This window comes from Prionailurus viverrinus, chromosome B4 (assembly GCF_022837055.1).
Source record: "Prionailurus viverrinus isolate Anna chromosome B4, UM_Priviv_1.0, whole genome shotgun sequence".
Taxonomy (NCBI): domain Eukaryota; kingdom Metazoa; phylum Chordata; class Mammalia; order Carnivora; family Felidae; genus Prionailurus; species Prionailurus viverrinus.
The window spans coordinates 65,226,319-65,249,521 of record NC_062567.1 but is presented as its reverse complement, the minus strand read 5'-3'; the positions used below and the strand labels follow the sequence as shown (position 1 = coordinate 65,249,521).

Genomic DNA, 23,203 nt, shown 5'->3' with positions numbered 1-23,203 from the left:
GCGCCTGGGTGGCGCAGTCGGTTAAGCGTCTGACTTCAGCCAGGTCACGATCTCGCGGTCTGTGAGTTCGAGCCCAGCGTCAGGCTCTGGGCTGATGGCTCAGAGCCTGGAGCCTGTTTCCGATTCTGTGTCTCCCTCTCTCTCTGCCCCTCCCCCGTTCATGCTCTGTCTCTCTCTGTCCCAAAAATAAATAAACGTTGAAAAAAAAAAAACAAAAACAAAAACAATCTTAGATTTTATATATATATATTTATTTATTTATTTATTATTTATTTATAAATATATATATATTTATATATATTATATTTATATATATTTATTTTTATATATTTATATATATATTTATATATGTGTGTATATATTTATATATATGTGTGTGTGTGTATATATATATATATACATATATATATATATATATATATATATATATATATGTATATATATATATATAAATGAACTTCAAAGTCATGTTCCAAAACTTTGGGAAAATCTTCCTGGCCTTTCTCTCCTGTTTCTTCTAGCTTTCCTCTCCCCAAACCCAACTTCTCATATATAATCATAGGTGCACAGATCATTGAGGAATTTGTACTGCCAGCAGTCACCTGTTTGCATTCTAGTTCCAGAGGTTTCCTTGACTCCAATGGAAGCAGTGGCTGCTAAGGGAGTTACAAAAGCAGTAAGTATAGGGGACTGGAGAAGCTAGACTTTGTCTTCAGATAAGCTGGTCTGTCTTCTGAGATGTCACCAAGAAAAGTTCATTTATTATTATTTTACTTACCTGTGGTAGAATTTCCAGGAGCAGTGGTTGTTTCAAATGCTTCCCTGGAGGTACCTAAAATAAAGACAGGAAGAGCAATGCGCTTTTTCTTGTCTCAGAAGAAAATGTCCTAAGACATGTCTACATGAGACAAGAGTTTTGAGCACCTAGCATGTACCAATGCATCTACTAATGCTAGGACATCCTCCTGCAATTGAAACATAAGAGGCCCCTATCTTAGAAACTCCTTGATCACAGAAATGAATTGAATATTTTCCCACGACCCAGGTAAATTTCACACTTACAGGTCTCCTTCTCTAAATGATACAAATTTTTTTCACATCTAATTCTTTGTTTCCTGGTTCTCTTCTATTAGTTTTTGGGACAGTGAAGTTATGAGAGTAAAAAAAAAAAAATGAGAAAACATCTGTGTTGATCAAGATGGCCTAAACATTCCCCTCAGCTTGACTAAATTTATAGACGTATCTTCCTGATTAAAGGGCCCTGGACTCTCTTTTCTTAGAGCATTTACTGTAGAAAATTTGTGGCTATAAATTCTTTCTCTGTCCTCTTGAGATATAAATCTTTCCCTAGTCTCTGGACAGTTTTACAACCCAACAATGTCTTCCCCAAAGACCTTGGAGCCACCTCTTTGAAATATAATCACTGAGAATAACAGTAACCCTATCTCTTTGTCTCTATGGGAAGTTGGAGCCTAACTTTATTCTATAAGCACCAATTAGCAAACTTAGGTGGCTTAATCGTATAGACCAGCCTCCCCTCCAGTACTTTTCCCACTAGCTCACCCCAGCCCTTAAAATATCCCCTGGATTTTATTTCAGAAAAGAGGAGGTAAAACCTCACTGCTATTGCAATGGGCTTTACAATAATTACAATAATCTTAAATAAAGTCTTCATTGCCATTTAAATTCCATCTGGTGCAATTTTTCTTTTCGAGTTCAAGTCTGGCATTCATTCATAGAGATAAATATTGGTTATCTGAAACACTTAGGTGTGAAAGAGAAGAATGTCAAGGATATAAACTTCATTTGAAGTCATTTCCATTACCTTGGGTGGGACTTTCTGGGACACCAGTAATTCTACTTGATGCCACACTAGTACCTATGAAGGCAAATGAAAAACATTTCATATCAGACACACCTCCTATGGCCATCCCCAAAAATTAACAGTGAGAAGAGAAAGTAAGCCGGGTGAAAGTCTGGGTCAATACTGTATCCAGCCCATAGATTCCCCTTGTGAATTACAAAACACACCCTTTTTGGGCAGATGTGGCCTCATAGATTTATGCCTTTTTAGAGGAATGTTGGCTGGATTTCAGCATCTATTCCTCCTTTTAGCATTGCGTCCTGTGTACCTACCTATACAAACTTACCTGGGTGCTCTGGTCTGAGTCCAGAAACTCAGAGCAAGAAGATAACAATGGCTGAAAAAAGTACATTCCTAATGAGATTCTGCCCCATTTCGTGGCCCTTTATTTTTACTCTCAACATTCCCCTACACTGAAGCGAAGCTTTAGGAGTCTTTAATGAGAATTCAATAGATTTGAATCACTGACTCTTACTTATTTACATTTCAACTCCAGTGGTCGCCCCTAAGAGAGGCAAACAAGAATGAGGTCAGGACTGCTCTGTTGATGTTGCAACAGTTAATTCTAGAGAAAGGATATTATTTTTTTTTAACTTAGATACTCTGCCACTTACTAAATATTTACTAACCTGTATTGGAGCTTCCAGGAATAACTGTTGTGCCAGAGGCTACCCCAGTGGTACCTGCAATAAGAAGGAAGGATGAGCCTCACAAACCCTTTCTCACCCTAAGAAAAGTGTAAAATTGGCAAGTGCTCCTATTTCTCTGAAGCAACAGAAAACAATTTAAAACAATTTTTCTTGTATCATGTGTTAAACCTGACATGTTTTCTAATGCACTTTCTCATGATTGAAATGTTCAAAGAAAATATAAGAGGAAAAGCTACAATTGTGTCAAAAATCTTATTTCTCTAGATCCAGAATCATCTAGAATCTTATTAGTAAAGGAGAGAATGTCTGTCTTATATTCACATGGTTTACTTCCAGTGACTTAACTCTTTCACTCTCCAGTGGAAGAAAACCAGAGAAAAACAACTGCATCTATACATATCTTGGCTGGTGGTGACTTTCACTAATTCTGGAGTATTGCCTGGCAAAACAAAGGGGGTAAAGTTTCTTTAAAAAAGGTGTGTCTAGAGAATTACATCTATGGTTATGTTTCCTAGGAAAACTCAGGGAACTAACCTAATTTGACCCTATGAGCTATTATTAAAGGAAAAGGAACCACTTCCAGTGATGTTCATTTTCATTCACAATCTGTGTATAGTGAGTTCAAATGAAAAAAACCATGGAGAATCCAAAATCCAGTAAAATTCACCTGATGAAATTCTTGCTTCCATAGTTCCAACACCTTCTTTAAAAGTTGTGGTTTCTGTAAGAGCAAAGAAGAAAAAAATTGAGAAGATTAAGAATTTGAAAATAGGAGAACATACGGCAGTGTGCAATTTTGTCCATAGGCCCTTAAAGGGGAATTCCTTTAATTTCCTGATTTACCTGCTTGGAAACTTGCAGGTGATGATATATTTACAGAGCCTGTCCCAGTGGTAGCTGGGATGTGAGAGAGAAGAAAGAGACAGTAATGTGAGCACTGACTTTCTTATTGGATGGGGATGATCATTTAGGAAAAATTCATGTGTTTCTGTGAAACAACATATTCCTTCTCCAGGACTCCTTGCCCCCAAAAGTAAAATAAACATTTTTTCTTGCTCTGTTTTATCCCCTATGGTAAACTCCATTCTTCTACGATCCCTGTTTTCTGGAATTAGTATCATGGAGATAGGTGCCTTCCCCGTTTCACCTTTTTCACTTCCCCATGCTTACCTATTTTTCTTCCAGTAGACTGGCTCCCTGGAATTAGGTTGGTGACTCCTGAAGCTTAAAAAATGAAAAGAATTAAGAATCTTGACATTTTAATTATTTCAAAACAGTTCTCCCTTCCTATTTCAAAGTTTTATATCTATTAGGTCAGGCCCTCTGAAAAATGAATCTTACTAAAAATTACATATGTTGTCTGAAAATTCTGTTTGCTCCTGTTTGATCTGGGATTCTGAATCCCCAGATTAGAAGCAGAACAGTCTCCTAAGTCACATCCCAGGACTCCAGCACTCTGTCTTATAGACTTGACTTAATCCATACTGGCTGAGCCCAAACTATCCCCTTTTCCAGGCTCCTCTGCCTTTACAAAGCCCTTTTTTTGTAACACCTTTTAAATTTACTTTGAATATGTGTTTTTGTTTTAACTGTTTAAATTTCAGTATAGTTGACACAGTTTCATTAGTCTCACATGTACAACAGTGATTCAACAACAAGTCTATCCATCATGCTGTGCTCACCACCAGTGTTGCTACAATCCATCACCATACAACACTGTCACAATACAATTAACTATATTCCATATGCCGTCCCTTTTATCCTCATGACATAGTCACTCCATAGCTGGAAGCTTGTTATCTCTCACTCCCCTTCCCGCATCTTTGCCCACCCTTTGAGCCAGGGTATCATGTTTTAACTTCTTGGTCTTCTGACTATGTGTGTTTACCCTAAATAAACTCACCAGCACCCAGCACTTAAATATCATTTGTAATCAATCGGCTGACAAATGTGTATCTTCAATGTAGGCCTCTCTTCTGTACTCTAGTTGCACTTAACACTTCTCCTGAGCATACTACTGAATACATCAGAGCACTTTATTTTATTTTTTTAAATTTTATTTACTTGTTTGTTTGTTTCTTTAAATATGGAATGCTTCTTGAATTTGCATGTCATTCTTGCGCAAGGGCCATGCTAATCTTCTCTGTATCGTTCCAATTTTAGTATATGTGCTGCTGAAGCGAACACCTCAGAGCATTTTAAATTCAAACTGCCCAAATTTGTCCTCACTATATCTTCTATCAGTTATCAATTTTTTTTTCCTCCTCCAGTATATTCCCAAATTTGGGGATGGCACTTCCATCCGTCTACCTAAGCATCCAAACTATGAGCTAGATTCACCCAAAACATCCTTCTCTCCTTCACCTCTCCATCGCATCATAATAAATGCCAACTTGCCAACATATTGCACATTCTTTGTGACCTCCATTTTCCGACATGATTGCCTCTGTAATCTGTCTGTAATCATGTCTTACCTCCAACAGTCTCAAACTGGATGACACACCTCCAACACTTGCTTTCTTACTCCCCGTTAAATCATGCCTAACTTATGCCTAGTTAATCTTCCAAAAAAGTAAATCTATGCATGATAGTCAATCTATCCAAAAACCTTTCAATTTCTCCTTATTGTCAATGGAATCACAATTTAATTTTTTTCATAACTGAATCCTATAATATTATGGAATACAAAACTGATGGGTGATCTCCTTTTTTTCCCCCTTTTCAGGACATTTCTGTCACAACTTTGACAACCAGAAATTTTGACAAACCTCCCAACATCTGCTCTTGCGATGGTTTCCCAATATCTGAGTTGTATTCCACAAGTTTAGATTATTATAATTTCCTATTTTATACTCCCATGCTTTTTAATAAATGTTTCTTTCCTTGATCATTTTCATTGAGTAGACAAAAAATATTAATGTGAGATTTTAAAAAATGCCCTAAATTTATTTTAGTCATCTTAATTTACTTGGGTTGGAAACTTTTGAGTAACCTGTGATTTCACCTATGACCATAGTACCTATAAAGACAAGTAGGAAAATATTTTACCAAAAAGACTCCTGTTTTCATTAAGAAATGTACCACTAAGAAACTACATCCTAATAAATGTGCATATGATGAAGTCTGTAGTCCAGGAGATTCTAGTACATTAAGATCACAACCCCAATTATCTCATAAGTCTTCAAATTAAAAGTTTTATCATCTCCTGTCACTACCAATATCCTATGAGTAATCAGTGAAATCTCAACAATTTCTGCAATGCCATGACTGACCTGTTTGAATTACATGCACAGTGGTGTCACGGCTTAGTCCCAGAGTTGTAGCCCCTGTGAATAAACAAAAATTTAAGGTGATTTTAAACAATTTTGAAATCTGGAAAAAAGTTGTATGTTATGAAAGTAGAAGACATACTCTCAAAGAAGATGGCTTTTGACTGAGATACTAATAAAGAGTATTAGTCTCTTTGTAACTTTGACTAACTCATGTTGGCATTTCCAGAAATAAGTGTGGTGAAAGACAACCCTGGCGGAATTTGAAATGGAAATGAAAATGAGATTTAAAAGAATGAGAAAGATACCGTGAAATTGAGAGAGAGAGAGAGAGAGAGAGAGAGAGAGAGACACCACAGTAATACTTTTTATGCCCTTAAAATATCATGGACAAGATAAATTCACATGTTTCTAATAAGCAATAAAGGGGTTTCGTTATGCACAGAGAAGCAAACACCATGCTCTCCCACAGACTCTTTCATTTCTCCAAACCAATATATGGTAAAGTTTCATTCTGGAGCTCTTTGTTCTCTGTGGTTTAATGCTTTTTGTAATAGCATTTTTCCTCTGCTCATTTGTTTTCCCTCCTGTGACTTGTCTTCCTGATGCTTCAGTGGGGATTCAGGTGTGTGAAGGAGCATGTAAATTTTTTTTTAATTTTTTGAGACCTTAGTTATGAGGAAAACCTGAGAAGAAAGGGTTTTATGTGCAAGATAAGTCTAAGGCTGATGAATTAAATCCTACTAACCAGGACTAGAATTTTCTGGACCCCTGGAAACTTCAGCTGACTCTGAAGTAGTATCTGCTAAGGCAAGATGGATAAAGAATTGAGAGTAATATATCATTCTTAGCTTCATAAAATATAAAAGGCTGGTGTATAGAGAAAATCAATCTGAAGAACAAAGTCCACGTCTGATTGACCTAACATATGGTCTCTTCAAATGGAATACAAAACCCTATCTTAGCTGGTCTGCTCACTCATTCATCATCTAACACAAACTTAAACATAAAACTGTTGAGAACACAAAAGGTTGAAAGCAAACCACTCACTAGTGGCCATTCCAAATACAGTGGTAGCTTCAAATTCTGTAGAAGTTGTAGCCTCTGAGAGGAAATAGGAGAAAGCAATATGAAATGCAGAAATTTGGCTAAAGTTCATAGAAGCAGGTTTCCTCAACTTTTTCACAACTTACTTGTGTTGGAACTCCCAAGTGCGATGGTTGTACCTGTGGTTATCCCAGTGGTAACTGAAAGCACAAAAGGAGATAATCAATGTATTAATTCCTTTTTACTTAAAATTAGGATTTAGTTTAGAAGACATTGATGGGTTCCTCTAATCAACTAAAAGGTTTAGATCAGGAACTTCCTTGTCTTAAGTGATATATCAATACTGGTTTCTATTATACCATTTTATTACAAGTCTACAAAATATAAGACAATTCACATGGGATAAAGAGTTAACATCGTGACAATTTGTACTCAAAGAGAGATTAAGGTAAGGTAGAATAGAATTCCCTCTAAGTTCATTACAGTCACTGTGATTGACTTTAAGATGTAGAGAAAAATATTATTTGACTGCTCATACTCATTTATTTTAATTCCACCCTTGGTGTTTCCACCACCTCCAAAAGAAGTTGTGGTCCCTAAGTGAAAGGAAGAAAGGAGAAGGAAAGTGAATTCAGAAGGATCATATAAATGAGAAATGGTGGTTTCCCAGGGAATGGTAGGGAAAGTGTGATTGGGAGGAGATGTTGAAGCAGGAGGCAGGGGAGTGAGTTTTCCATTACTGAAGCTCGTCACATTCCCTGTTAGGTTATTGATTTACCTGTGTTGGAACTTCCAGATGCTGTTGTGCCAGTGATTACACCTGTAGTGCCTGCAGTAGAAAAGAGAAAGACAGAATCCAAATGGTGATGCATTTACCTTTCTGAGAAGAGCATGGCCAACCAGACTGCCTGTGACTGGAAAGTAGCAGATCTTTTTTGAGCTATCCTGTCAAGATGAAGTTCATTCTCTATTTTTAAGTTCAGGGCCACAATAAACATGGTGGCTTACGGTCCAGCTTTGATGACTAGCTTCCCTAGGATTAAATATCAGGAGTCTCCAGGCCTTTCCAAAGCTTACCTGTTTTACTTCCAGGGCTTGGTGTCTCAGATGCACCAATGGTAGCTCCTGATGACAAGAATAGAAACAATATTTGTGTAAATGTATTTATTTGTATTCAATGAAATAACATCTGAAATCCAAAATTTGCTAGACCTAAACTTCCAGTTATTTCTGTCATCTTTGCTTCCCTAAATAGAACTACATGGACATACTGCCTCCAACTGATACTGGGGTAATATCTTCAATATCAAAAAGGGACCTTTCTGAACTCCCCTTATGGTAATAAGAATTACCATATAAGGTTTGCCCCCAGAAGAAATGAAATCATTTTCATAAATATAAACTTCCTCTAACAAATGTCCCCCAAGAAAAGGCAAAGACAGAATAAATCATCAGGAACTCAAGAATTGCCGAATCCTGGGGCACCCGGGTGGTTCAGTGGGTTAAGCGTCTGGCTCTTGATTTTGGCTCAGGTTCTGATCTCAAGGTAGTGAGATTGAGCCCCGTGTCGGGCTCAGCATGGAGCATGGAGCTTGCCTGGGATTTTCTCCTCCCTCCCTTCTCTCTCTCTCTCTCTGACCCTCCCCCACTCATGCCCCCACTCTCTCTCTGTCTCAAAAAAAATAAATATATTTTTAAAAAGGAGTTACCAATTCCACTTTCACTGGTTATACTTCCTTGTAATGGAAGTTGTAGTTTCTGACAGTGAAAAGAAAGTAGTGATGGCTAATGGAAAGTCATAAAAAAGAATCACATGCTATTCCTCCAGAGCTAGTCCCAAGAAAGAAATTATAGCACATCCTTCCTCGTTGGCTTACCTGTGTTGGAAATTCTGGGTGAGATGGTACTTTCTGAGGTCACTCCAATAGTACCTGAAAGCAAAATGGAATGATATGATCATGTGAACTTTACTCCTATAAGAAAAGCATATTATAGAAAAGGGTGGGGAAGCTACACAACTTCTTTATTATGCAAAAAAGATTATTTTTGGCAATAGCTTGTTTCAGAGTTGTTTGTGCACTTTCTAATGTTTCATTCCCAAAATAGTGGTGGGAGAGCACAATGTGGGATAGTGGTGGAGAGTCTCAAGACAAAGGTATTTTTCCTTTATTTACCTGTTTGAATGCCAGGGACTTGGCTACTGGATCCCCCTAGAAGAAGAAACAACAGGATTGATCACCAATTAAATTTACATTTGGGTGAAGTACTGATGTTATAGAAATTTTAATGTTCTAGAAATGTTTAGACATGTGACAAAGAAATCTAGTGATATAATGTAGTAGTAATATAGTATCATGATTAAGAGGTTAGACTTCTGAACCAGACTGCCTGAGTTGAAGCCTGTTTGTTTGCTGTATGACGTTGGGCAAGTTGATTAATATCTCTAAGCCATGTTTTCTCATCTGTGAAAATGATAGTACCTCAGTTTGGGGTAAGGTTTAAAATAATAGCAAGAAGGGTGTAGGATAATGCCTGGCACATACTTAGAGCTTGAAACTGTTAATTGTTATTGCTGCGCTTGTATGTGAAAAGTGGCAAGGTTAGGAAGCTTCTGAACTCACCTGTATTAATTTCAATTCCTGTGCTTCCACTGCCTCCAGGGGGTGTTGTAGCTTCTAAGACAGAGGAAAGGTAGAAAAAATGTGAGGTGAAGAGGATTTAATGTTTTTTCAAAATATAATTTATTGTCAAATTAGCTTACATAAAACACCCAGTGCTCATCCCAACAAGTGCCCTTCTCAATGCCCATCACCCACTTTCCCCTCTCCCCCACCCTCCATCATCCCTCAGTTCTCTGTATTTAAGAGTCTCTTATGGTTTGCCTCCCTCCCTCTCTATTTGTAACTTTTTTTCCCCTTCCCTTCCCCCATGGTCTTCTGTTAAGTTTCTCAAGATCCACATACGAGTGAAAACATATGTTATCTGTCTTTCTCTGACTGACTTATTTTGAGGATTTAGTGTTCTGAGGCAAGTTTATTATGTACTTTTCTGGGCCACTGTACCATGAGAGATACTTTACTACTAGAAGTTTTCCTGTGGAAGACTCTCTTCAGCTGGCTGGCTCACCTGTATTTGAACTCCCTGGTGCAAGTGTAGTGCCAGAAGATACCCTAGGGGTACCTACAACAAGAAGGGTGGCTTTTCCCCTCATGGAGTTGGGGGTGGGAATTCTGCTTATCTTGTGGGCCTTTTCAACTAGTGATAAATTATTTCTGTTCTCTTATGCATAGTTTTATTCCCAAATCAAATAAAGATGGAAATTCCTCAACAGAGAAGTCCCCTTTTCTGAGATTTAATGGCAGAAAAACAAGGGTTATTCATATTCTGCCTCTTGTTCTTCTGATCCGCTTCCCACCGGAGCCACCTAATGTGCTTCCAGTTCCTTTATTTATGGATACTTCTGTAGTAGCTCCTATGAGAATGAAAATTTTTAAAACTTAAGCATGAAGATAGATAGTTACTGGGATAACCACTGCACATTTCAGTTACTTCTATGCTCAAAGAAGAACATAATGAATAGAGATAAATTTTCTGTGTTTGTTGTGGCCTTCTGTTTACCTGAAATAAAACGCTCTGCCACCATCTTTCCATCAGCTAATATCATGGTGATACTTAAGATGACAAATAGAAAAAGAAAACTCCCTAGACAATTATCACTTTCACTCTCATATTCAGGGAGGTATATATGGAGGCTGGACCATGAAAATGAAGATATTTCAAAAATCTGCCCCAACTGATTCAAAATCAAGTAAAAAAGGAAAACACTGTTGATCTTAGATGTAAGTTCCTTAAAAGCCCCTCCTCAAGAAATTATCCTACTAAGAAACAAAAAAGTAATTTATAATCAACCAAAGTCCCCCCTGCCACACAAACACACCTACACCCACACACACTAATTTCCATCTGTTTCCTAACGGACTCTAGTAGTAGTATGGCTTCTAGAAGAAAAAAAAGAAGAAACAGATAAAGGTTGGGTATTTAGGAAGAAAAGAAAATATGGTACGGTGCTCTTACATGAGAAGATCCATGTGAAAGACATTTTTTCACCTTATTTTTAGGAAAGATGCTTTCTTCCCAGCTTGTTAACCTACCAGTATGGGAACGTCCAGGTGCAACAGTTGTACTCAAGGCCACACCAATGGTACCTGAAATAAGAATGTCATGGGATCATCACAGAGAATGTTCTGCATTGAGGCAATCTGAGTATAAAGTAAGTGTATATTTCCAGGGCCATATCTTCAGTTATATTACACATTGACAACTCCAGGAAGGACCATTCATAGAGACTATTTTGTCCATATGGAAGCTCTATGAGCATGCCTTTCTGCTCCTGGATTGAATCGTGTAATTTTTCCCATGTATCAATTATTTCATTCATTCAAAAATATTTATTGAGCCTGTTGAACACTAGAAATTCACCAATAAATAAAATAAATGAAGACTTTTTTTTCCCTTAAGAAGTCTATCTTCTAGTAGGCTTACTTAGCAAATATTACACTATTTTCAACTGGGAACAGAAGAGTTTTTCACCATGTTTATCTGTTTTACTTTTAGCGACTTGATTGATACTCCAGAGGTAGTTCTTAATGGTTGAAAGTAGGAAAAATATTTTGAGTATGTTATCACTTTAATCAACCTCCGAGGCAACCAGTCATTAAGCAACTTAAAGTTCAAGATAAAAAGTCAAATGGAAGGCAAAAAATTTCTACTTTCATTTTAGTCACCTACTTGCCTGAGATAGAAGCTTTTGGGACAGTGTTGACTCCTGCCGATTCTGCAATAACATCAATCATGTCCAGTGGGTTAATCTTCCAGGAAATTACTACTACCACCACCCTATTCAGAAATCCACACCACATGGCCAGGCACTGGAAAAGGGTTGTCCAGAAACCAGCAGAGGAGTCTGAATCAATAGCACCATTGGCCTGGGTGTGCGATGGAGGACCTGCCTTTCCTGTATAACAGTCTTTCTGATCCAGAGGCAAACTCATGATCGTAATCAATGGCAATGCTAACATCTGGCACTCCTAATTCTCATTGATTTCATCACAGGGTCTCTGATGCTTTCTAAGGAAGCTTTGGCCTCTGGAAACAAAAAATTAGGAAAGTAGAAAGTATGTTTGGGGTGACATATTTCTGCTTGATGTTAGACAAGGAATGATTGCCTCTGAATACATTCACTTACCAACACTGGATCTTCCAGATTTAATAGTTGTGCCAGAGACTACTCCACTGGTACCTAGAATCGCAAAAGGGAAGGGATTGATATGTTATTTCCTTTACATTAAAAGAAAAGCTAAGAAGAAAAATGTTACAAGCTTCTTTTAATTCATAGAAGGCTTATTCTAGGGTTCCTCATATATCTTTTCACAAGAACATTTCTTTCCAAAAGAAAAAAAAAGCTGTTTCACATTATAATTCTCATTCTGAATATTGGTAAATATCAGGGAGATATTCACATTTTCTCATGCTTACATGTTTGAATGTCAGAGATCTGGCTACCTGGTATGGTAGTCGGGACTCCTGAGGAGGAGAAAAGAGATGGGGGTGGGGAGAGATATTCTGCCTGATATAAACTTAGGGATGATTAGGGTAAACCATTAACACACTGGAATTTGGGGGTTTAGATAAAGACTTCCATAGGTCAGAAATCATTCTGTGTTTATTTTAGCCAATTTAAATTACTAGAAGGAATTCACAAAAAAAAGGGAAAACTTTCTGGTGTTATTTGCAATACCAATGGAGAAATCCCATCATATCTTCAGACTTAGAGCAATGAAACTCAGTGCTGGAATTTATAGATTTTCAAAAAGATTTTTATCCCTACTATTAAACCTATTTTGACTCACTTGCAATACCCCTAAATTAAATGCAAACTCTCCAAAGGAAAGCCGAGACAGTCCTAAATCTGTTGACCCCCAAATCATGGGCTCTTCATGCTCACCTGTTTGGGCTCCAGTTCCAGTCATTTCTGTGGAAGTTGTGGCCTCTGAAGAAAGAAATAGGAGAATGATGAAATCTGGGAATTTGAAATATTGGGAAAATATATTGTGCTATTTCTTTATTATAACAGCCCTGAAAGCAAGATCATGACATCTGAGATTAAATAAGCGAAATTTCTTCCTTGTTAACCTATTTGTGTTAGAACTTCCAGATGTAATGGTTGTTCCAGACAATTCTCCAGTGGTACCTAAATTGCAAAAAGGTAAACAGAGTAGTAGAGCATTTCACACTCCCAGTTCATCTTAGAATCATTAATGTGGCCCTAAAGCACTGAAGCTCCTTCCTGAAGACTATGAATAAAATTGAAAATGAACAACTTCACAGCATTGTATTTCTCAGGTCAAACTGGGATGGATGTGTTGCTATGGATTTCTCTTTCACTATGTGTTAAAAAGAAGCAGGTCTTTAAATCACCCTTACCTGCCTCACTTCCAGGAACGTATCCACCTGTCGTGCCAGAGGTGCCTAAGGATGGGATTAAGCATGGTTTTAATTTTTATAAGTAGTAACCTTTGATGTAACTTGGAGCATTTTGATAATCAGTTGTCTTTATGAAGCCTTCTAGTGAAAAAGGATAGAAAATAAATAATAAGCATCATGTATACGAGAGAGATGATAGGAAGTGGCAAGCCCTGGGGAGAAGGTAAACTGGGTAAGGAGGATTAGGAGGATTGGGGGTTAGGATATATTCAATATGCACTCATACCTTTCTTCAGAAAAACAAAACAAATCAACAACAACAACAACAAAAAACACCTCTGTGAGTCAGAACATAGAGGACAGCCTAGGCTTGTAATTCCCAAGCTGAATAACTTGAATATACTCTCATTGGTATACTACAATATTGTTAGAGGAGGTCATTGAAAGGACATGAATGTCAATTGACCTATGAGCTGGACTCTGGAAATGGGAGTATGGGATGTATGTTCTGCCTACATTTCCACAGCTGGAGCCGTTTTCAAGGAAGCAGCCTTGAGAGGGAAATGTGTCATCGAGACCATCTGGATGGTATAGAGTGACTGAACCCACTTAAGATCTCCACATAAGCTTTTAAGATTCTGGTGGTGGGTGCAGAGATCTACTCATCTTGTGGCCACTCAGGACAAGGCTCGGAGGTAAGTTCCCTTATTACACCTGTCACCTACCAATCCAGAGTGGCCTGCTTCTTTCTTCCATTCTCTTCGCTGTTTGTGTACAGGGCCAGGCTCAGACTTTACCTGGGAAGCTCCCTAGTTTTGCAAACCAACAAATAGGGCCACAGGGAAAATGTAGGACCCTTTCTCACACTCCCTCCCATTTTCATGCTTAACCCAAACAGAGAAATAATGAGAGACTTAGGCCTCCACTGAAAAGCTCACTGCCTGGCAGTACTCCTTGGGTGATCTCGCTCCCTCCTGTGAAAGTTGTGGCTTCTAACAGAAGAAAAAGGAAAAAGAAAATGTAAAGGCTAGGGACACATGGGTGGCTCAGTCGGTTAAGCATTTGGCTCCGGTCATGATATGGTTGGGAGTTCAAGCCCCACCTCGGGCTCTGTGCAGACAGCTCAGAGCCTGGAGCCTGCTTTGGATTCTGTGTCTCCCTCTCTCTGCTCCTCCCACACATGACCTCCTTCCCTCTCTCTCTCTCTCTCTCTCTCTCTCTCTCTCTCTCTGTCTCTCTCTGTCTCTCTCTCTCACACACACACACACACACACACACACACACACAAATAAATAAATAAACATTAAAAAAAAGTAAAGACTTGGAGTGTGCACAGGACATTCAGGTATAATACGTCCTAGGTATACATCCTGTGTATAACTGTCAGGTAATGGACCCCATAATGCCCTGATGAAGGCTCCTTAGAGCACAAAGAGGAAAAATTAAAGTGTCTGAACAGATTTTATTGATGTCAAATATTGAACAACTGCTAAATTTTTCACCAGTCTGCTAAATATGGAACATCCAAAGAGTTTTGATATATATTTTCTTATTCTTTTTTTTAATTTTTTTAATGTTTATTTACTTTTTAGAGAGAGACAGAGCATAAGTTGGGGGGGGGGGTGGTGGCATAGTGAAGGAGACACAGAATCTGAAGCAAGCTCCAGGCTCTGAGCTGTCAGCACAGAGTCCGATGCAAGGCTCAAACTCACGAACCTGAGATCGTGACCTGAGCCGAAGTTAGATGCTTAACCGACTGAGCTACCCAGGTACCCAAAGAGCTTTGATATATTTCAGTCAGGGCCTTTTACTGAAGTCATTAGAAAGTACCATTAGTGCCTTAACAGGGCTCACCTGTGATGATCCTCATTCTTGTTCCACTTTCTCCCACAGAAGTTGTGGCTTCTGAGAGAAGAAAACAGGAGTTGAATGGAAACTATTTAAGGACCACAGAAAGGAGTGTGTAGAGGAGACATCTAATTTGTGGGAGGACACGTGGAAGATTCCCTGTTGTCTTGTTGCCTCACCTGTAATAGAACTGCCAGGGGCAACAGTTGTACCAGGGGCTACCCCAGTGGTGCCTGAAACACAAAGGTCTGAAGTCATCACAGTGATTCATGTTTATCTCCTGAATACCTGTCTCTAGAAGGAAATCTGGATGTATCTCATATCAAGGGGCCCTTTCACTGCTTCCTGATGAAAGTGAGAATCATATACCTTTCCTGTGACCTATAGCATTAAGAAAGCAATCAAAATAATAATTTTTCCAAGTTGAGGCAACCTCCTCAAACATCCCATGATTTCAAAACAGAGAATAAGGTGGCTTTCTTCCAAGTGTTCACCTGTCACACTCCCAGTTGCTTGGACTCCCGGTACTGCAGTGGTGCCTACCGTAAGATGAAACAAAAAAAAAAAAATGAATTTCCCAAGGAAAATACTGAGCATCAATACTGTTTCTTTGAATAAGAAAATCTTTATATAGGACAGGCCTATTTAGGAGTTCACATCATTTTCACTTCTTCCCAAGTGTATAATATTCCTCAGCTCCCCCTGACATCTTAGTGATATATAAGCCATCACAGGAGAAACCTATCATACAGTTTACATCACCAGCACATCTTTAAAAAATAGCCACTGTGAGGCTAGATGCTGGTGTTAAGAGCTCTTCCATATATTAAATATGTGAAATCTAAGAAAATGCTGAAAATAAATACAAACTACTCTGTAGGAGAGCACACCTCCCAACAGGTGACTTCAGGGAGAGCCATAATTCACACTAAACCCCAAACTGTAAGCTAATTATTCTCACTGCATCTGGATCCAGTTCCAGAAGTACCACTGCCTTCTGTTAAAGTTGTGGCCTCTGAAGGAAGAAAATGATGAACGATGAGGTCTGAGGATTTGGGATATTAGGGAAAGAATTATGTTGATATTTTTCAGAGCAGGTCTACTAACTATATTATGAGGTTAAATATGGAGATTTATTTCTTATTAACCTACCTGTGTGGGAACTTCCAGATATAATAGTTATCCCAGAGAATTCCTCTGTAAGACCTAAAAGAAGAAAAATAAAGGGATCAACACAGCATTATCTCCCTGATCAATATGGCGTTGAACCACTGGAAGACCTTTCCTGAGGATCTTTGTTTCTAAAGGAAATGAACCATCAATTACTTCCCACAGTTTCTTTTCCTGACCCACCTACTAATCCTTGTTCTACTGGAGTTGCCTTTCCATACATCCCACTGAAAGCAGAAGGAGACCTTATGTCACCCTCCCAGTTTCTCTTCCAGCCCCTGGACTCCCAGGAGTGAGAGGTGACTAAAAGAATAAAAAGGCAGATGATCAATTATTTGAGGTGTTTGGGTAGTCAGATGTTTAAAATAGCACTCCTTAACTCTAATACTCTCATATGATGAGTTTATTTAGTCCATTATACCTGGCTTGGAACTCTGTGAACTTCTACTAGCTCCAGGTGAAATCATGGTGGTACCTATTAAAGCAAATAGAGTGAAGTTTTAAGTAAGTATACATTTTATCATTACTCTAGTATTTATAGACATCTCTTATGTGCAATATTGTTTTTGGCCCTTGAATGTATCAGTGAGCAGGATATTCAAAGATCCCTCCCTTGATGCAGCTTATATTCTAGCAACTGGAAACCATCAGTGAACAATCAACAGGACAAATAACACAGTGTGACAGATATTAGGAAGTGGTATGGGAAAACAGCAAACTATGTAAAAGCTCTGGGGCTTTGGAAGGCAGGGGCTGACCAGCATGTTGCCTTCATCTTTGCTATCCAAAGACTAGCTCTGCAACACTGGGCATCTGGAAATCCATATGGAGATATCTTGAGGCTATTGAATTTCTAAGCAGGCCTAGGTGTGTGACTCTTGGCATGTTATGTTTCCTAGATGAAATGCAAGGCCCTTTCCCAGGTCAGGTGTTCACTGTAGCCACACAAACAGATTTGATAAAACCCCCAAAGCCTCACACTAAAACAGCTCACTTCCTAGAAGTTCTGTTTGGGTGGTCACACTTCCTCCTGTGGAATTCGTGGTCTCTGATAGGGAAAAGGAAGGAAGGAAGGAGTAAAGACTAGGGTGTGGGAAAGTACACACTGTGCTGTTGTCAGAATCTATCATCCAATGGCCCAATTTTGCATGTATTTTCAGACTTACCTGTGCTGTAATTTCCAGGTTCCACAGTTTTCTCAGAGACTATACCAGTAGTACCTAAAACAAAAAAGGGGCAGCAGTCACTCAGTTCAATTGCTTGTCCACTATGGGATTTAAATAGGAATCTAAAGTTTCCATATAGCAGTAAACGATAACCCCGAGACTTTGAATTCCAAGAACTAATTCATATATACCCCGTGTAATATTTCTTTCTACAATAATTTTACTGAGAAAGTTCTCGACTATCATGTCCCTTTCTTTGGGAGGAGAGATAGGAAGTTTCCCTCCACATTACCTGTCCATCTGTCATTAGTTTGACTTCATGATGGTCTACTGAAGGTTCTTGTAAGCTCAGGAGATAAGGAGGCAACGTAATGACTGTCCTGTCCTTTTTTATGAATTTGCTTAATATAACATATATAGTGTAGATTTTTTTCAGAAGACTGTTTTTTATATCAATTCTTAGCATTTTATTTTTTTTAATATGAAATGTATTGTCAAATTGGTTTCCATACAACACCTGGTGCTCATCCCAACAGGTGTCCTCCTCAATACTCACCACCCACCCTGTCCTCCCTCCCACCCCCATCAACCCTCAGATTATTCTCAGTTTTTAAGAGTCTCTTATGGTTTGGCTCTCTCCCTCTCTAACTTTTCTTTTCCTTTCCCTACCCCATGGTCTTCTGTTAAGTTTCTCAGGATCCACATAAGAGTGAAAACATATGGTATCTGTCTTTCTCTGTATGACTTATTTCACTTAGCATAACACTCCCCAGTTCCATCCACATTGCTACAAATGGCCATATTTCATTCTTTCTCATTGCCAAGTAGTATTCCATTGTGTATATAAACCACAATTTCTTTATTCATTCATCAGTTGGTGCTCAGAAGACTGTTTTAAGAAGTTATTATGAAGTGCAGGTATTAGATTAGCAGCACTCACCTGTGGCTATTCCAACTCTGGTTGTTTCATTTTCTCCTAGGAAAGTTGTGGCCTCTGATGGAGAGGAGGAAAGAGTTAATTGGAGAATATTTAGGGTCATGGAAAAGACAGATGGTACTCCTGCAAAGACTAATACCAGAGGAAACATCTAACTTATGGGAGGACATGTGGAAAGTTCCCTACCATCTTGTTGACTCACCTGTGTTAGAATTTCCAGGGACAACAGTTATGCCAGGGGCTACCCTAGTGGTGCCTGAAACAAAGGAACAGCAGTGCTCATGTTTCTTTCCTAAAAACATGCCTCTAAAAGTAACCCAAGTATGTCTTCTTTATATCTAACTGGCTCACTCTCTGGCCCTTCTCTGATGATCAGCCCTATGTATTTTCTTTTCACCATTTTATTACAAAGCCAGAGTCACAATGTTGTCAACCTAAGATAATTTTTCCAGAATTCTATGTCTTGTTACGCTCACCTGTTTTACTCTCAGTGACGACTTGCTGATGCTACAGTGGTACCTGCTGTGGAGTGGCAACAGAAGGTATGAATGTGCTCAGAACCCCAGACATTGGGAAAATATCTCACTCTTCATTGCTTTCTTGTGAAAAGCAAACATCTATCTATATAGGGCAGACATGTCTCCAGGGTCCATGTAGCTCTTCTCCATTTCTCCACAATACAAAGTTTTCGTACCCTTCCCTCTTCAAATGCTTATAAGGTTTATAATTCCACAGGAAATAATTCTCAGAATAATTAGTACAATCATCCCATCTTCAGGGATTACAGCTAAGATGGTGGACCCTGTTATTAGTAGCTTTTCAGGAAAAAAAAAGTTCAAAACTGAAAAAGAATTAGTTGGCCAAATGTGCAATATTAATAAGGTAAATATGGACTGCTCCCCAGAAACCCTCTCTCTCTCTCTAGGCTCTCCTACAAATGCCATAATTAGTGGTAACAAGAAGACAGGAACTGATCCCTCTCACCTGTTCTGAATCCACCTCCACTGGTGCCAACACTTTCTGTGGAAGTTGTGACCTCTTGAGGGAGGAAATGGAACAGTAAGTTCTGGGTGTTTGGGTGGTTGGAAAGAGATATTTTGTATTATTTAATCACCACAATCCTACAAAAAGCTTCATGTCCAGAGTGTCCAAACAGATGGCTTTCTTATTATTTCAACTTTAACCTGTCTTGGGAATGCCTGTTTTAACAGATTTCTCTGGTAGTAGGCACTGAGTGGCTCACTGAGTGATACATGTTGAATGGTCCTTAATCAACAAAGGGAGAATCTAATGGATCAAGTGGATAAGTATTGAAATCAAACACTTCATCAGATAAGGACCCCAAAGGAATTTTATATCAGTGAATGAAATAAGACAAAAATGCCTGTCTTCAAGGAGCTAACATTTGAACGTATGTACTGAAAGAATGTAAATGAGAGCAATTGAGAAAAAGTGAGATGTTCTAAAGATTAAACTTCTTTTAAAACTGTTAAGTCTAAAAAGAGATACCAGGATGCAATAAAAGCTAAAAATTTTCATGGAAAGGATAGGTGATAAATAACGCTAATAAGCTGAGAAAAAAAGCTGCCTTTTTTTAATAAGGGGCATATTTCAGAGTTATTTTCATTTATTTGATTGATTTTGCACATTTGTACACAACTGGTGTAGAATTTAACTATTATGTAAGGGAATCAATATGACTTTGTTATGATTTAAGAAGGCATAAGAATAGAAAAATCAAAAGCCCTATGCTACCAGAATCTAATTTGAAGTTCATGTTTTATTAATCTGATAAAATTGAGATTTCTATTATATTCTCTAGTCTAGTTACTGCAATACCAATTTTTTCCAAATGCACATTTATAATTTCATATTTTCTCACCTGTTACTGCAAGCTATTTTGACGTCACTAAAACTTAAGCTATATTTATAAATGCACATTTTTAATTTTTCATGAAAAGATTAATTTATATTAGATTATAATTTGGGAAGAATATCACAGTCTCATATATTTTTCAGTGTCCAAATGGAAAACATAAAAATGCTGAAGCCACATCCTACAGAGCATATTTTTGTCATTTTAATGTTGACTTACCTACAATTAATACTGGTGGAACTCTCTTATCTGACCCTAAAAAAGGAAAGATTAAATTCATGTTTCCATTAAAGAATATACTTGAGGGGCGCCTGGGTGGCGCAGTCAGTTAAGCGTCCGACTTCAGCCAGGTCACGATCTCGCGGTCCGGGAGTTCGAGCCCTGCGTCGGGCTCTGGGCTGATGGCTCAGAGCCCGGAGCCTGTTTCCGGTTCTGTGTCTCCCTCTCTCTCTGCCCTTCCCCCATTCATGCTCTGTCTCTCTCTGTCCCAAAAAAAAATAAACGTTGAAAAAAAAATTAAAAAAAAAAAGAATATACTTGAATTCCATTTTTAAAAATCCCTTTGGTGCTTCAACTGCCATCATATATAATTTTTTATTAAAAAACAGAGGTATGATATTTTCATAGAGGCTGATCTTAGAAATTGAAGTCAGAGTGCGAGATCACTTGGGAGAGAAGCTGCGAAGTGCTCTGTAAGGAATCACCTATGAATTACAAATTATCAAACTGAAAGCAAAACCATTGCCTTTTCCCAAGTAAAATATTTACACAAATATAATTCTTGTTTGCTGCCATTTAATTAAAGATTAAGGTCTTAAATTTGGAAAATGCAAGAGTACTATTGTCAATAACAATAAAGTACATACTATGTCCAATAGTCACATCCTAGTAGCCATGATATTAATTTATAATATAATTATGGTGTTCAATATATAATTTGAAACATTTCAATTTATTTACATTTACATAGCCACAGATTGAATAAAGATTATAAATTTAATCTGAATCAAATTACTGAACTATTTTCTAGTGACTAGTTTGTAAAATAAATTTATATAAGTCATCTTTGTAAAAGTAGTTAGAATAAGTGTAGCATAATACTTTACAAGAAAAAAAGCATAAACAATCTTTTCCTTAAATAATGGACAATTTCATCATGAACAGCTAGGTTCGGTGAGATAACCTACAAACAGAAATAATGCCTTTCTCAAGTACTATAATATATTACTAGTCCAAAAATTTAAATACTAATGTGCTATCATCTTTAATACATTTTCATTTATTGGTAAGAAAAATAATTGCCTCGTAAGTTGGAATGATTGTAAAAAGAAATGAAGTGATAAAGTTTTTATTTATAAAGCAATAGTATTATAGTTTTTGCCAATGTTTTAGAATTGACAAATGCCACAGTTTGTCATTATATATAAAATTTTAAACCCCTTTTTAGTACCTGCTGCTGTGGCTTGGAAATGGAGAAAATTTGAGCTTTATAAATATTAAAAGCAAGGTCTTATTGATGGATCATCAAAGACCATTTTATATTTGCCTTACAGGAGGATGGACATTGTGGGTAGGAGCACAGTCTTTGGAGTCAGTATAGAATGGATAAAAATATTGGCTCCAATATTTGATTTGCTGTAGAATATGAACAAATTTAGGTCATATCTTTTTTTTAACGTTTATTTATTTTTGAGACAGAGAGAGACAGAGCATGAACGGGGGAGGGTCAGAGAGAGAGGGAGACACAGAATCTGAAACAGGCTCCAGGCTCTGAGCAGTCAGCACAGAACCCGACGCGGGGCTCGAACTCATGGACCTTGAGATGGTGACCTGAGCCGAAGTCCGAGGCTTAACCGACTGAGCCACCCAGGCGCCCCTAGGTAGTATCTTTTCTAAGTTCCCCATGAGTAAAACGAGATAACAAAATTTATTCTAATAGTTAAATGAAAGAATATATTTAAGGACACTATAATTATGTAACTGGAATTATTACTAACTATTTTGCCATTTTTAATTAGCCAATAAGCATGAAAAGTGTAAAAAAAAAAAATCTGACATCCCCTGCTTACTTACCAGTAGTGGAACTTTCTGGTGCAATTGTTGAGCCAGGGGCAGCTTCTGTGAAACCTGAAATTAAAATGAAAAGTAATGTGTCGCCTGTGTAACCCAGTCAGTTAAGCAGCTGACTTGATTTTGGCTCAGGTCATGATCTCACGATTGGTGAGTTCAAGCTCCTAGTCTGGCTCTGAGCTGACAGCACAGAGTCTGCTTGGGATTCTTTCTCTCCCTCTCTCTGCCCCTCCCCTGCTCATGATCACCTGTGCTCTCTCTCTCTCAAAAATAAATAAACATTTTAAAAATTAAAAAAACCCAGAAAGTCATGAACAGTGTTCTTATTTTATGGGGACACTACCTAGACATTTAACAATGTAACTACTTTGAGTTCAGGTGTTACAGTTCCAGTACCTGGTGTAAACACACCTAACAAAATATAAGGTCCTAAATGCCAGATGACTTGGATCTGATTTTCTGATTTCTACTCAAAATACAATAATATTCATCATTAGATTTATCAGGAAACCTTATTTTGTGTTACAACCTGGGCCAACACTTTCCCTTCCCACTCGCCTGATTTTCCAGGTGTGGTTAAACTGGTTATGCTTTCACCTGATTTGGTTTCTCCATATGGTTCTTCAGTTGTACCTGATTAATGAGATAATTGAAAATTATCTTTATGTGTTTCATTTTAGGAAAAACAAACCTACCACTATTTAAATATATTTAAAATTTAGATGTTAATACTAAACCTAGAATATCTCTTAATATTTTCTCCAAATATTTGGTGCTTGATTAATATAACAAACTCATTATCATGATGAGTCTAAGCTACACT

The 23,203-nt window shown here is 37.9% G+C and overlaps 1 protein-coding gene and 1 non-coding gene across 4 annotated transcripts in view; both read right to left on the bottom strand.

The window, feature by feature from the left end:
• MUC19 (mucin 19, oligomeric) overlaps positions 1-23,203 on the bottom strand; it is a 108,449-nt gene that overhangs the window by 10,566 nt on the left and 74,680 nt on the right. The window contains exons 43-72 of one of the 3 annotated variants that reach the window (XM_047868016.1): positions 22,939-23,013; positions 22,384-22,437; positions 20,530-20,565; positions 19,419-19,472; positions 18,637-18,690; positions 18,438-18,491; positions 17,498-17,551; positions 16,753-16,806; positions 16,314-16,367; positions 15,656-15,700; positions 15,341-15,394; positions 15,168-15,218; positions 13,314-13,358; positions 12,835-12,879; positions 12,076-12,129; positions 10,982-11,035; positions 9,452-9,505; positions 9,005-9,040; positions 8,708-8,761; positions 7,908-7,955; positions 7,609-7,659; positions 6,977-7,030; positions 6,834-6,887; positions 6,532-6,585; positions 5,787-5,840; positions 3,685-3,738; positions 3,182-3,235; positions 2,494-2,547; positions 1,826-1,879; positions 779-832 (exon numbers count right to left, since the gene is read on the bottom strand). In XM_047868016.1, the coding sequence (XP_047723972.1) occupies positions 779-832; positions 1,826-1,879; positions 2,494-2,547; positions 3,182-3,235; positions 3,685-3,738; positions 5,787-5,840; positions 6,532-6,585; positions 6,834-6,887; positions 6,977-7,030; positions 7,609-7,659; positions 7,908-7,955; positions 8,708-8,761; positions 9,005-9,040; positions 9,452-9,505; positions 10,982-11,035; positions 12,076-12,129; positions 12,835-12,879; positions 13,314-13,358; positions 15,168-15,218; positions 15,341-15,394; positions 15,656-15,700; positions 16,314-16,367; positions 16,753-16,806; positions 17,498-17,551; positions 18,438-18,491; positions 18,637-18,690; positions 19,419-19,472; positions 20,530-20,565; positions 22,384-22,437; positions 22,939-23,013 (1,566 nt within the window). The remainder of the gene's footprint in view (positions 1-778; positions 833-1,825; positions 1,880-2,493; positions 2,548-3,181; positions 3,236-3,684; positions 3,739-5,786; positions 5,841-6,531; positions 6,586-6,833; positions 6,888-6,976; positions 7,031-7,608; positions 7,660-7,907; positions 7,956-8,707; positions 8,762-9,004; positions 9,041-9,451; positions 9,506-10,981; positions 11,036-12,075; positions 12,130-12,834; positions 12,880-13,313; positions 13,359-15,167; positions 15,219-15,340; positions 15,395-15,655; positions 15,701-16,313; positions 16,368-16,752; positions 16,807-17,497; positions 17,552-18,437; positions 18,492-18,636; positions 18,691-19,418; positions 19,473-20,529; positions 20,566-22,383; positions 22,438-22,938; positions 23,014-23,203) is intronic. The other 2 variants (XM_047868017.1, XM_047868018.1) reach the window with 2 other exon arrangements.
• On the bottom strand, positions 4,595-4,701 carry LOC125171369 (U6 spliceosomal RNA). Its single transcript, XR_007154288.1, has one exon. It is a non-coding gene; the product is annotated as a U6 spliceosomal RNA (small nuclear RNA).